At 54.0% G+C, this 14,736-nt stretch overlaps 1 protein-coding gene across 1 annotated transcript in view; it reads left to right on the plus strand.

Moving 5' to 3' along the window:
• LOC144807715 (uncharacterized) overlaps positions 1–14,736 on the plus strand; it is a 210,416-nt gene that overhangs the window by 60,736 nt on the left and 134,944 nt on the right. The window contains exon 5 of the mRNA XM_078673372.1: positions 10,957–11,028. Within this exon, the coding sequence (XP_078529498.1) occupies positions 10,957–11,028 (72 nt within the window). The remainder of the gene's footprint in view (positions 1–10,956; positions 11,029–14,736) is intronic.

Below are 14,736 nucleotides of genomic sequence, written 5' to 3' on the forward strand. Positions count from 1 at the left end.
CTGCCTGGCCCTGCCGTTCTGGAAGTGGCGGGAAGTCCTTGCCATACGCATATTTGTCCAACTTGGACTGCGTGGACTGGCTCCGCGGGCCCCTGCCCGCCATCGCAATTTAGTGGGTATTTAAGGCTGCACACCGCTGGGCCCAATATTCCGCTCTCTGCGCGGCCGGCTGTGTATTTCAGGGTCCGCACCCCCACGCAGTTTTACCACCCACGGATCGATGCGTGCTGAGGGCAGTCAGTTATGTTAATATGAGCACGACAGGCCGTCATGCAGGGTGTTTGCGGCTGCCCTACCCGCTGCCGTCAGCACTGGTTCGCCCCCACCGGGACAGCCAGGCCCCACCACTCCCGGCCCCCGGCCAAGACCTCCGGTTACCTGCACTGATGGATATGCGGGGTAGGGGGGGGTCACACCGGGACTCTTATTCCCAATATTCACGGGGTCTCGTTCCCTCTATGCTGCGGGCTCCCATGTTGCCGGCACTGCGAGGAGTCCGGTGCACCCGGCAGGCAACGTCCCGGCTTCTCTGTCGCGGGTAGGCCCTACCTCGGGTCCGCCAATTCAGGGTGTGCTTTCTCCGGCCTCTGGTTCTCCGCTGCCGCTCCTATGCTCAGGGCAGCCGTGCGTCTTCATCCACGAGTGCGTGGGTCCCGCCAGCACCGCCCACGCCAGTCCTCACTGCCGTATTGTATCATGCCGGGCGCGCGCCTCAGGCAAGTCCCCGGCTTCAGGGGGCCCCGTAGGCCGTCACTGTCCGCCCCTGGAAGAGCCCGATTCCAGTATCCGATTTCGACCGGAGCTAGCCGTAAAGCCGCCGCTCGCCTCCAGGCATCAGCGAGAGCCTCCGGGGTGTTGTGATGACACGGATAATTGAACAGATTGTTATAGAAGGCTACAGCCCTCCCGGAGCTCCTCTAAGCCGCAGCCATCTTTCTCGGCCGCTAGCTACGCCCTCGCCCTCTGGCTTCTTTTTAGAAGGTCCAGCAGGTTGCTGTCCCTGCTCTATCTGACCCTTCTATCAAACTACGGTGCCCACTTGTCTAGATTTGCCTTGATTATATTCTGTACGACTGAGCCCAGACATGAGTGTGACCCACATGCTTTCTTAAGTAGAACAGACTTTCACAAGACACAGGGAATGTTCTAGAGTCATATACTAGAGATCACAACATCCTGTCTCTGATTTGGGCCATACAATGAGTAAATGTAGCTGGTGGAGTTTCACACATTTTACCATCTACCTGTCATGGTTCTGACATGTTCAGCATTCCTTCTGGTTGCCTTCTCTGTTGATGAATGAACAACAGAATGCCAATACTGTCACAACTCCTTCTTTTTTAATTCATCAGACCATAAGAGTTATGCACTATGGTCAAATACCACGCTAGTGTCAGAATGAATCTTTTATTTTATTTTAAATGTTTGACAAGGATTATTGGTTATTATTTCACCAATTCATTATACATTACACGACCACGGTTCCGTAAGCCAACTCCCAGGATCCTTTTACGGAACCGGAAATGCGGCGCAAATCGAATCCCGACATTGGAAGCGACTACAGCACCAAGCTCCGAATCAGACGGACCACACGTTCCTCGTGAATCCCCACGAGGACAGCGGGCATACGGAAATCATCCCACGGGAAAAGCGCTGCCATTGACTACAGCGCCGAGATATCAAATAAATCGGGGAAATCCACAAGGCGGTTATCCAGTGAGTACCCGCGTTCTGATGATAGCCATTGTGGACAGCACCTATACTTTGACAAGACTGGCCGTACTCCGGGTGCCACATTCGACCTCCACTTTAGACAAAAATCGATGTTTATATTTGGATAACTGGTTGCTTCGACGGGTGATTTTCGTAACCCCAGACAGCTCCAAAAAAACTTTAGAGCTATTTGTCCTGATGAGAACTCCGCGAATGGTGTGAGTTCGAAACGCGTAGACAACTTTTTGCCATCTAAACAAAGGAGTAATAGAAAAACTTTCATGAAAAGTTTTATCATTGAAAAATTCATTGTATATGGCTTACTGTGAATATTATTGATTCCAGGTTTTGTGTAAATGTATGTTGATGTGCATGGATGTGAATGGGTGAGGGTGTGAGTGTTTCAAAATTCGAATTGTTTTTGATAATAATGATGACATTGTTGATATTGTATAAAAGATTTTTGTGAATATTGTGTAAATATATATATATATATATGTGTGTAAGAGGTCGTGTAATGTATAATGAATTGGTGAAATAATAACCAATACTCCTTGTCAAAAATTTAAAATAAAATAAAAGATTCATTCTGACACAAGCGTGGTAGTTGACCATAGTGCATAACTCTTATGGTCTGATGAATTAAAAAAGAAGGAGTTGTGACAGTATTGGCATTCTGTTGTTCATTGATAATTTGTGGCTCAGACTTGCTGTTGGGGGCCCAGACCCAGTGGTGGTTTTTTGGTTCTCTGTTGGTGAAGCGCTGTTAAGCGGGACCAATATGGAAGGGGTTGGGTGGACCAGAAGCTCTTTCTTCCATGTTCATTCTTGTAGAGCTTGGAGGGAGGGCCCTTTACTTGGGAGGGTGAGTGACACCTGTTTTCTGTGGAAGTTCATTGGGTTTACTTGATATATGAGGCCCTTGTGTTTTTGACGGTGGATTAGCAGGGTTTGGACTACCCATGGTCTTGATTCTGACAATCAGAGTATTCTGCAGGTAAACGCACAGTTAGTATACGTGCTTCAAACGTGTGTGTGCGTACCCATGACCGTTTCTGCTGCATCCACCAGCCAGTGCTTCCCCTACAAAAAAGTCATATTGAAAGTTGATTCTAATAAACTTTTTCTAAATAGTTCAATGCTGTGGAAATAGTTTTCCTGCTTTTGTCCAACCCCAAATTATTGTTTTAAACAGGATTTTGACTCAATATAGGTGTAATAAAGTGTACACTTATGCAGCCTTTCTTGCAACATATCACTGCACAAACTACCATTGTTTTAAATAAGTGTTCTAGAACGTATGTTTTTAATGAAACCGCAACACATGTAGGCCTCACTTGTACCAGGCAAGCTACAGACTAACTTATGTAAGGTTTGATTTACTACTTTAATGTCAAAGAACACTTTACATTTCAGTGCTGAGGCCGTGGCTGCTCCTCAGCTCGTGTAATAGGTTTTACTGCAGGTAAGAGTGGCGAAAGGTTTCTCTAGAGGCTGTCTGTACAGACTTCTACAGCTCATTTTATAAGATGTCCTTATGCCTTAGTAGTTACGTCTGCCTAGGTAAAGTACAAGCAGCCATAATTTATTGTGCAGTTCCTTGCAGTACAATTATTCCAATACACAAGCTATCAACATGCATAAAACAACGCTGTTAAAAAATGAATTTCCTACACGCGGCCCCTCACTAAAAACAGATGAAATTAAACCACCCGCCATGTCATTTTCTTTGCTGTGATAATCCAGAACATGGGCACTTCATTTAATCCGGACTGGCGTTTGTCTGTTCCATGCTTAATTGGGCACCTAGCACCATGACTTCAAGTGTTAGCAGTTTCCATCTGTTCTTGTGGCCGATCCCAAGTCGATGTGGACTTAATCCCCCTTCTGTCACCCTCTAGAGCGTGGGGTGCTGTGTCCTGCTCCCTTCCTTCCTGTCTCTGGAGGGTGGGGTGCTGTGTCCTGCTCCCTTCCTTCCTGCCTCTAGAGGGTGGGGTGCTGTGTCCTGCTCCCTTCTGTCTCTCTCTAGAGGGTGGGGTGCTGTGTCCTGCTTCCTTCCTTCCTGTCTCTGGAGGGAGGGGTGCTGTGTCCTGCTCCCTTCCTTCTGTCTCTCTCTAGAGGGTGGGGTGCTGTGTCCTGCTCCCTTCTGTCCTGTCTCTAGAGGGTGGGGTGCTGTGTCCTGCTCCCTTCCTTCCTGTCTCTAGAGGGTGGGGTGCTGTGTCCTGCTCCCTTCCTTCCTGTCTCTGGAGGGAGGGGTGCTGTGTCCTGCTCCCTTCCTTCCTGTCTCTAGAGGGTGGGGTGCTGTGTCCTGCTCCCTTCCTTCCTTCCTGTCTCTCGAGGGTGGGGTGCTGTGTCCTGCTCCCTTCCTCCTGTCTCTAGAGGGTGGGGTGCTGTGTCCTGCTCCCTTCCTTCCTGTCTCTGGAGGGTGGGGTGCTGTGTCCCGCTCCCTTCCTTCCTGTCTCTGGAGGGTGGGGTGCTGTGTCCTGCTCCCTTCCTTCCTGTCTCTAGAGGGTGGGGTGCTGTGTCCTGCTCCCTTCCTTCCTGTCTCTGGAGGGTGGGGTGCTGTGTCCTGCTCCCTTCCTTCCTGTCTCTAGAGGGTGGGGTGCTGTGTCCTGCTCCCTCCCTTCCTTCCTGTCTCCAGAGGGAGGGGTGCTGTGTCCTGCTCCCTTCTGTCCTGTCTCTGGAGGGTGGGGTGCTGTGTCCTGCTTCCTTCTGTCCTGTCTCTAGAGGGTGGGGTGCTGTGTCCTGCTCCCTTCTGTCCTGTCTCTGGAGGGTGGGGTGCTGTGTCCTGCTCCCTCCCTTCCTTCCTGTCTCCAGAGGGAGGGGTGCTGTGTCCTGCTCCCTTCTGTCCTGTCTCTAGAGGGTGGGGTGCTGTGTCCTGCTCCCTTCCTTCCTGTCTCTGGAGGGTGGGGTGCTGTGTCCCGCTCCCTTCCTTCCTGTCTCTAGAGGGTGGGGTGCTGTGTCCTGCTCCCTTCTGTCCTGTCTCTGGAGGGTGGGGTGCTGTGTCCTGCTCCCTTCCTTCCTGTCTCTAGAGGGTGGGGTGCTGTGTCCCGCTCCCTTCCTTCCTGTCTCTGGAGGGTGGGGTGCTGTGTCCTGCTCCCTCCCTTCCTTCCTGTCTCCAGAGGGAGGGGTGCTGTGTCCTGCTCCCTTCTGTCCTGTCTCTGGAGGGTGGGGTGCTGTGTCCTGCTTCCTTCTGTCCTGTCTCTAGAGGGTGGGGTGCTGTGTCCTGCTCCCTCCCTTCCTTCCTGTCTCCAGAGGGAGGGGTGCTGTGTCCTGCTCCCTTCCTTCCTGTCTCTGGAGGGTGGGGTGCTGTGTCCCGCTCCCTTCCTTCCTGTCTCTGGAGGGTGGGGTGATGTGTCCTGCTCCCTTCTGTCCTGTCTCTGGAGGGTGGGGTGCTGTGTCCTGCTCCCTTCCTTCCTGTCTCTGGAGGGTGGGGTGCTGTGTCCCGCTCCCTTCCTTCCTGTCTCTGGAGGGTGGGGTGCTGTGTCCTGCTCCCTTCTGTCCTGTCTCTGGAGGGTGGGGTGCTGTGTCCTGCTTCCTTCTGTCCTGTCTCTAGAGGGTGGGGTGCTGTGTCCTGCTCCCTTCCTTCCTGTCTCTAGAGGGTGGGGTGCTGTGTCCTGCTCCCTCCCTTCCTTCCTGTCTCCAGAGGGAGGGGTGCTGTGTCCTGCTCCCTTCTGTCCTGTCTCTGGAGGGTGGGGTGCTGTGTCCTGCTTCCTTCTGTCCTGTCTCTAGAGGGTGGGGTGCTGTGTCCTGCTCCCTTCTGTCCTGTCTCTGGAGGGTGGGGTGCTGTGTCCTGCTTCCTTCTGTCCTGTCTCTCGAGGGTGGGGTGCTGTGTCCTGCTCCCTTCTGTCCTGTCTCTAGAGGGTGGGGTGCTGTGTCCTGCTCCCTTCTGTCCTGTCTCTGGAGGGTGGGGTGCTGTGTCCTGCTTCCTTCCTTCCTGTCTCTGGAGGGTGGGGTGCTGTGTCCTCCCTTCCTTCCTGTCTCTGGAGGGTGGGGTGCTGTGTCCTGCTCCCTTCCTTCCTGTCTCTGGAGGGTGGGGTGCTGTGTCCTGCTCCCTTCCTTCCTTCCTGTCTCTGGAGGGTGGGGTGCTGTGTCCTGCTCCCTTCCTTCCTGTCTCTAGAGGGTGGGGTGCTGTGTCCTGCTTCCTTCCTTCCTGTCTCTGGAGGGTGGGGTGCTGTGTCCTCCCTTCCTTCCTGTCTCTGGAGGGTGGGGTGCTGTGTCCTGCTCCCTTCCTTCCTGTCTCTGGAGGGTGGGGTGCTGTGTCCTGCTCCCTTCCTTCCTTCCTGTCTCTGGAGGGTGGGGTGCTGTGTCCTGCTCCCTTCCTTCCTGTCTCTGGAGGGTGGGGTGCTGTGTCCTGCTCCCTTCCTTCCTGTCTCTAGAGGGTGGGGTGCTGTGTACTGCTCCCTTCCTTCCTGTCTCTGGAGGGAGGGGTGCTGTGTACTGCTCCCTTCCTTCCTGTCTCTGGAGGGTGGGGTGCTGTGTCCTGCTCCCTTCCTTCCTGTCTCCAGAGGGTGGGGTGCTGTGTCCTGCTCCCTTCCTTCCTGTCTCCAGAGGGAGGGGTGCTGTGTCCTGCTCCCTTCTGTCCTGTCTCTGGAGGGTGGGGTGCTGTGTCCTGCTTCCTTCTGTCCTGTCTCTAGAGGGTGGGGTGCTGTGTCCTGCTCCCTTCCTTCCTGTCTCTAGAGGGTGGGGTGCTGTGTCCTGCTCCCTTCTGTCCTGTCTCTGGAGGGTGGGGTGCTGTGTCCTGCTTCCTTCTGTCCTGTCTCTCGAGGGTGGGGTGCTGTGTCCTGCTCCCTTCTGTCCTGTCTCTGGAGGGAGGGGTGCTGTGTCCTGCTCCCTTCCTTCCTGTCTCTGGAGGGTGGGGTGCTGTGTCCTGCTCCCTTCCTTCCTTCCTGTCTCTGGAGGGTGGGGTGCTGTGTCCTGCTCCCTTCCTTCCTGTCTCTGGAGGGTGGGGTGCTGTGTCCTGCTCCCTTCCTTCCTGTCTCTGGAGGGTGGGGTGCTGTGTCCCGCTCCCTTCCTTCCTGTCTCTAGAGGGTGGGGTGCTGTGTCCTGCTCCCTCCCTTCCTTCCTGTCTCCAGAGGGTGGGGTGCTGTGTCCTGCTCCCTTCTGTCCTGTCTCTAGAGGGTGGGGTGCTGTGTCCCGCTCCCTTCCTTCCTGTCTCCAGAGGGTGGGGTGCTGTGTCCTGCTCCCTTCTGTCCTGTCTCTGGAGGGTGGGGTGCTGTGTCCCGCTCCCTTCCTTCCTGTCTCTAGAGGGTGGGGTGCTGTGTCCTGCTCCCTTCTGTCCTGTCTCTGGAGGGTGGGGTGCTGTGTCCTGCTCCCTTCCTTCCTGTCTCTGGAGGGAGGGGTGCTGTGTCCTGCTCCCTTCCTTCCTGTCTCTAGAGGGTGGGTGCTGTGTCCTGCTCCCTCCCTTCCTTCCTGTCTCTAGAGGGTGGGGTGCTGTGTCCTGCTCCCTTCCTTCCTGTCTCTGGAGGGTGGGGTGCTGTGTCCTGCTCCCTTCCTTCCTTCCTGTCTCTGGAGGGTGGGGTGCTGTGTCCTGCTCCCTTCCTTCCTGTCTCTGGAGGGTGGGGTGCTGTGTCCCGCTCCCTTCCTTCCTGTCTCTGGAGGGTGGGGTGCTGTGTCCTGCTCCCTTCCTTCCTGTCTCTCGAGGGTGGGGTGCTGTGTCCTGCTCCCTTCCTTCCTTCCTGTCTCTGGAGGGTGGGGTGCTGTGTCCCGCTCCCTTCCTTCCTGTCTCTGGAGGGTGGGGTGCTGTGTCCTGCTCCCTTCCTTCCTTCCTGTCTCTGGAGGGTGGGGTGCTGTGTCCTGCTCCCTTCCTTCCTGTCTCTGGAGGGTGGGGTGCTGTGTCCTGCTCCCTTCCTTCCTTCCTCTCTCTAGAGGGTGGGGTGCTGTGTCCTGCTCCCTTCCTTCCTGTCTCTGGAGGGTGGGGTGCTGTGTCCCGCTCCCTTCCTTCCTGTCTCTGGAGGGTGGGGTGCTGTGTCCTGCTTCCTTCCTTCCTGTCTCTGGAGGGTGGGGTGCTGTGTCCTGCTCCCTTCCTTCCTTCCTCTCTCTGGAGGGTGGGGTGCTGTGTCCTGCTCCCTTCCTTCCTGTCTCTGGAGGGTGGGGTGCTGTGTCCTGCTCCCTTCCTTCCTGTCTCTGGAGGGAGGGGTGCTGTATCCTGCTCCCTTCCTTCCTTCCTGTCTCTGGAGGGTGGGGTGCTGTGTCCTGCTTCCTTCCTTCCTGTCTCTGGAGGGTGGGGTGCTGTGTCCTGCTCCCTTCCTTCCTGTCTCTGGAGGGTGGGGTGCTGTGTCCTGCTTCCTTCCTTCCTGTCTCTGGAGGGTGGGGTGCTGTGTCCCGCTCCCTTCCTTCCTGTCTCTGGAGGGTGGGGTGCTGTGTCCTGCTCCCTTCCTTCCTTCCTGTCTCTGGAGGGTGGGTGCTGTGTCCCGCTCCCTTCCTTCCTGTCTCTGGAGGGTGGGGTGCTGTGTCCTGCTCCCTTCCTTCCTTCCTCTCTCTGGAGGGTGGGGTGCTGTGTCCTGCTCCCTTCCTTCCTGTCTCTGGAGGGTGGGGTGCTGTGTCCCGCTCCCTTCCTTCCTGTCTCTGGAGGGTGGGGTGCTGTGTCCTGCTCCCTTCCTTCCTGTCTCTGGAGGGAGGGGTGCTGTGTCCTGCTCCCTTCCTTCCTTCCTGTCTCTGGAGGGTGGGGTGCTGTGTCCTGCTTCCTTCCTTCCTGTCTCTGGAGGGTGGGGTGCTGTGTCCTGCTCCCTTCCTTCCTGTCTCTGGAGGGTGGGGTGCTGTGTCCTGCTTCCTTCCTTCCTGTCTCTGGAGGGTGGGGTGCTGTGTCCTGCTCCCTTCCTTCCTGTCTCTGGAGGGTGGGGTGCTGTGTCCTGCTCCCTTCCTTCCTGTCTCTGGAGGGTGGGGTGCTGTGTCCTGCTTCCTTCCTTCCTGTCTCTGGAGGGTGGGGTGCTGTGTCCTGCTTCCTTCCTTCCTGTCTCTGGAGGGTGGGGTGCTGTGTCCTCCCTTCCTTCCTGTCTCTGGAGGGTGGGGTGCTGTGTCCTGCTCCCTTCCTTCCTGTCTCTAGAGGGTGGGGTGCTGTGTACTGCTCCCTTCCTTCCTGTCTCTGGAGGGTGGGGTGCTGTGTCCCGCTCCCTTCCTTCCTGTCTCTAGAGGGTGGGGTGCTGTGTCCTGCTTCCTTCCTTCCTGTCTCTGGAGGGTGGGGTGCTGTGTCCCGCTCCCTTCCTTCCTGTCTCTAGAGGGTGGGGTGCTGTGTCCTGCTTCCTTCCTTCCTGTCTCTAGAGGGTGGGGTGCTGTGTCCTGCTCCCTTCCTTCTGTCCACTCTCTGGAGGGTGGGGTGCTGTGTCCCGCTCCCTTCCTTCCTTCCTGTCTCTCGAGGGTGGGGTGCTGTGTCCTGCTCCCTTCCTCCTGTCTCTAGAGGGTGGGGTGCTGTGTCCTGCTCCCTTCCTTCCTGTCTCTGGAGGGTGGGGTGCTGTGTCCTGCTCCCTTCCTTCCTGTCTCTAGAGGGTGGGGTGCTGTGTACTGCTCCCTTCCTTCCTGTCTCTAGAGGGTGGGGTGCTGTGTCCTGCTCCCTTCCTTCCTGTCTCTGGAGGGTGGGGTGCTGTGTCCTGCTCCCTTCCTTCCTGTCTCCAGAGGGTGGGGTGCTGTGTCCTGCTCCCTTCCTTCCTGTCTCCAGAGGGAGGGGTGCTGTGTCCTGCTCCCTTCCTTCCTGTCTCCAGAGGGAGGGGTGCTGTGTCCTGCTCCCTTCTGTCCTGTCTCTGGAGGGTGGGGTGCTGTGTCCTGCTTCCTTCCTTCCTTCCTGTCTCTAGAGGGTGGGGTGCTGTGTCCTGCTCCCTTCTGTTCTCTCTCAGCAGAGCAGCCCGCCAGGACCTGCTCATATTTCTGCCAGTCTCCAAACTAGATAACCCCTCTCGTACCATGTTCTTCATCGTGCTTTTAGAAGCATGATTGTGTAGATTCTGCAGGTTATCTCTTGCCTCCAGGAGCCACACGGAGGGACTCTACATCCTGCGGCTGCATCCATCCATCGGTAAACACTGTTTACCATGAAACCTTTCCCCGCAGGGAATTACAACGTGCGTGTTACATTGACCGCGCTGTAACCACGCATACCATTATTCCGCAAATCGGAACAACGACTTGCGGAGGGGTCAGAAGGTGTTGGATATAAAATCCAACACCTTCCCTACTGTTGCACATACTCGGGCTGGAATAGTAAATTATACTATTCCAACATCCAGCGCCCCCCCCCCCTCCGCAAGTCGTTGGTTCGACTTGCGAGGTAATGGTATGCGTGGTTACAACGCGGTCATTGTAACAAACGTGCTGTAAATCCCTGCGAGGAAAAAGCATGCGTTAAAAAGCTGTATCTTTCCATCCATCCATTATGCCCTTTTCTCTCAGAGCCATTCAGGGTCTGGAGCCTTTTAAACGTCAGTTGAAGACTTGGCTTTTTAATGAAGTGTTTTAACTCTCCCTTGTAGATCTTGTCGCCTTATCGACCTGTAGCACTGGGACATTCTATCGAGTATCCGTGCACGTACATGTTTTTGATTTGATGCAGAGGAGATACTGATAACCTGTCGGAGACTTTGGTTTCTACATGACTATCCTTTAACATCAGCTTGTCCTAATGTTCCTGGGGCCAGATGTACAACCATTGGCTTTTGCGACTTGCAAATTGCAATTCGCAAAAGCCAGTGTACGACAGTGTCAGAGACATTGCTGGCGATTCCCAATGGGGTTGCAAAATGCGAGGCTCATGAATATTAATGAGCCACTCACAATTTGCTACCCCATTAGGAATGGCTGGCCCTCCCAGTGATGTTGGCCTGCTGGGCTCAGTAAAGCAGTTTTTTTGTTTTTTTAAATGCAGCCCGTTTTTCTTAAAAAAAAAAAAAAAAGAATAGTTTTCGTATAATTTTTTTAAGGGCAGGTAGTGGTCCCTTAGACCATTGCCTACCCCTAAAAAATTTTTTAGGGGCGGTAAATTGCAAGTGTCATACATGGCTTGTGGGTCGCTATTAGGAAGGGAACGCCCGCTTCCTAATAGCGTGTCGCAGAACACTATTTTTCCAATTGCAATTTTTGGCGACTCGCAAAAACTGGTCGTACATCTGGCCCTTGATCTCTTAAAAAGAATAGTATTGGTGTAAAATTGTATGTTTGTCATGCATGAAACAGTTTGTATAAACCTGTATCTGTCAATAACTTTTTCTACCTGATTTTCTTTTCGTAATACTGCTTTTTGTTTGAGGAAAATAGAAGAGCCAGCACCAACTTTTATTGATCATCGTGGTGAGGAAATAGAAGAAAGCAGAGTCGGCCCTGACATGGGTAAGTCCTAAATTGTTGCACGTCTTGTGTTGGCCAATGTGCAGTTCTTTCAAAGTGACCCCCTTTTGGGTGGCCACTCTGTTTTTCATTATTTGGAAACTCATTCGCTGGTAACCTTGAACTCTAACCCTGGGACACCGCCATCCAGTACATTCTGAGCCCTGACACCGCCATCCAGTACATTCTGAGCCCTAGGACACCGCCATCCAGTACATTCTGAGCCTGGGACACCGCCATCCAGTACATTCTGAGCCCTGGGACACCGCCATCCAGTACATTCTGAGCCCTGGGACACCGCCATCCAGTACATTCTGAGCCCTTGGACACCGCCATCCAGTACATTCTGAGCCCTCGGACACCGCCATCCAATACATTCTGAGCCCTGGGACACCGCCATCCAGTACATTCTGAGCCCTGGGACACCGCCATCCAGTACATTCTGAGCCCTGACACCGCCATCCAGTACATTCTGAGCCCTAGGACACCGCCATCCAGTACATTCTGAGCCCTGGGACACCGCCATCCAGTACATTCTGAGCCCTGGGACACCGCCATCCAATACATTCTGAGCCCTGACACCGCCATCCAGTACATTCTGAGCCCAGGAACACCACCATCCAGTACATTCTGAGCCCTAGGACACCGCCATCCAGTACATTCTGAGCCTGGGACACCGCCAATCAGTACATTCTGAGCCCTGGGACACCGCCATCCAGTACATTCTGAGCCCTAGGACACCGCCATCCAGTACATTCTGAGCCCTGGGACACCGCCATCCAGTACATCCTGAGCCCTGGGACACCGCCATCCAGTACATTCTGAGCCCTAGGACACCGCCATCCAGTACATTCTGAGCCCTGGGACACCGCCATCCAGTACATTCTGAGCCCTTGGACACCGCCATCCAGTACATTCTGAGCCCTCGGACACCGCCATCCAATACATTCTGAGCCCTGGGACACCGCCATCCAGTACATTCTGAGCCCTGGGACACCGCCATCCAGTACATTCTGAGCCCTGGGACAGCGCCATCCAGTACATTCTGAGCCCAGGGACACCGCCATCCAGTACATTCTGAGCCCTGGGACACCGCCATCCAGTACATTCTGAGCCCTAGGACCCACCATCCAGTACATTCTGAGCACTGGGACACCGCCATCCAATACATTCTGAGCCCTGGGACACCGCCATCCAGTACATTCTGAGCCCTGGGACACCGCCATCCAGTACATCCTGAGCACTGGGACCCCGCCATCCAGTACATTCTGAGCCCTGGGACTCCGCCATCCAGTACATTCGGAGCCCTGGGACACCGCCATCCAGTACATTCTGAGCCCTGACACCGCCATCCAGTACATTCTGAGCCCTAGGACACCCCCATCCAGTACATTCTGAGCCCTGGGACACCGCCATCCAGTACATCCTGAAGCCCTGGGACACCGCTATCCAGTACATTCTGAGCCCTGGGACTCCGCTATCCAGTACATTCTGAGCCCTGGGACACCGCCATCCAGTACATTCTGAGCCCTGGGACACCGCCATCCAGTACATTCGGAGCCCTGGGACACCGCTATCCAGTACATTCTGAGCCCTGGGACTCCGCCATCCAGTACATTCTAAGCCCTAGGACACCGCCATCCAGTACATTCTGAGCCCAGGGACACCGCCATCCAGTACATTCTGAGCCCTGGGACACCGCCATCCAGTACATTCGGAGCCCTGGGACACCGCCATCCAGTACATTCGGAGCCCTGGGACACCGCCATCCAATACATTCTGAGCCCTGGGACACCGCCATCCAGTACATTCTGAGCCCAGGGACACCGCCATCCAATACATTCTGAGCCCTGGGACACCGCCATCCAGTACATTCTGAGCCCTGACACCGCCATCCAGTACATTCTGAGCCCTGGGACACCGCCATCCAGTACATTCTGAGCCCTGGGACACCGCCATCCAGTACATTCGGAGCCCTGGGACACCGCCATCCAGTACATTCGGAGCCCTGGGACACCGCCATCCAATACATTCTGAGCCCTGGGACACCGCCATCCAGTACATTCTGAGCCCAGGGACACCGCCATCCAGTACATTCTGAGCCCTGGGACACCGCCATCCAGTACATTCGGAGCCCTGGGACACCGCCATCCAGTACATTCGGAGCCCTGGGACACCGCCATCCAATACATTCTGAGCCCTGGGACACCGCCATCCAGTACATTCTGAGCCCAGGGACACCGCCATCCAGTACATTCTGAGCCCTGACACCGCCATCCAGTACATTCTGAGCCCAGGGACACCACCATCCAGTACATTCTGAGCCCTAGGACACCGCCATCCAGTACATTCTTGTAGTGTAGTTCCTATCTTCCCAATAGGCTCTGCGCATTGGAATAGTACCTACAGCAGTAAAGGCCTAGGCCAGACGTTAACTAGGTCTACTACTGTCGATGCTAGACTTAATTTTTGGGTTTGCCAGCTAAGCTCAGAGTTCGCTAGAAACTTTCTCGAATGTTCAAGGAAGGATTAACTCCCCTGATTAGACAAGAAGGGATTTAGTTTCTGACAACCATAGAACATGACAACTTTGCTCTCCCCTAATCAAGAGTCAATCTCGAGAGTCGTGTGAGCACAAGGCAATTATTTTACTCAGTCAGTACGTGCATTCTTAGTCTCATCAGAATGTAGAGAAAAGGAAGAGACGGGCGTGTTCAATAAAAGATGTTATTTATTGATCAGTCTCTTTTCTCGTACAAGAGAAATGGATCGATATTATTGCAATACTTATAGTTAAGTAAAGTGCATACATTAGAAGCAATAGTATAAAATAATACTGTAAAAACATTGATATGGTTTCTGAGCCATATGATGTTTAAAATGATTAAAATATATTTACATACACATATACATTTGACTAAACGTACTCAACTGGTGTTTCTAGATACGCCTACCCCGTGTACCTGACCTAAGTCTAATGCGTGGGCGGGAATAGAAAGTTACAGTTTAAGTTAAGTTTGTTTTTGCCAAGTGAATAACTAAAGAATTCTCTGTGAGGGGTTATTCAGTTCTGTACCTGGAAGTTAGGATGAATGAGGAATGGTATCTCTTTCTCTGCTCTCGATATTCCAGGCTGCCTGCGAGGGCTGCCCGAAAGCGCCGGTGCTGGGTCTCTCGGCTTGAGATAGCAGCGCGTCTCTCAGCGCGTCAGGAAGGCGGGGCTGCTGCCAGCGGGGTCTGCTTCTGCTCTCGGCTTCGGCAAGTATGGCTGCTCCGTCTTGTCACCACGCGTGTGTTTGCATAGGGCAAGGTCGGCAATATTTATACCTTAAAGTTGCCGAGATTGACGTAAGGATGGACATAGGTACGTCAATAAAGATGTCATACGACTTGCTCGTTAGCACATTCTTTACTAAAGTTCTCTGTGAAATCAAAACAATGGCCGCACGGATTATCCAGGTTGTCATAGGTTTGATTTGTTATGAGAACGTCGTATGCCTTATCAGGGGCTGGAGGAATGTCGCTTGTCTAATTAGATCTCAAGCGTTATGACCTAATCAGATAACACGTTCCTGTGCCGTAGTGTGACTGCGTCAGATAACTGTATCAGCATCATGGGGGTTTTCTTGCCTCATGGGCTGACTGTTAGTTAACTTGATAGTTAGTTTAACCAGAATAGGGTCAGGAATAGGGGGACTGATTCAGAACCTA

This window comes from Lissotriton helveticus, chromosome 1_2 (assembly GCF_964261635.1).
Source record: "Lissotriton helveticus chromosome 1_2, aLisHel1.1, whole genome shotgun sequence".
Classification (NCBI taxonomy): Eukaryota; Metazoa; Chordata; class Amphibia; order Caudata; family Salamandridae; genus Lissotriton; species Lissotriton helveticus.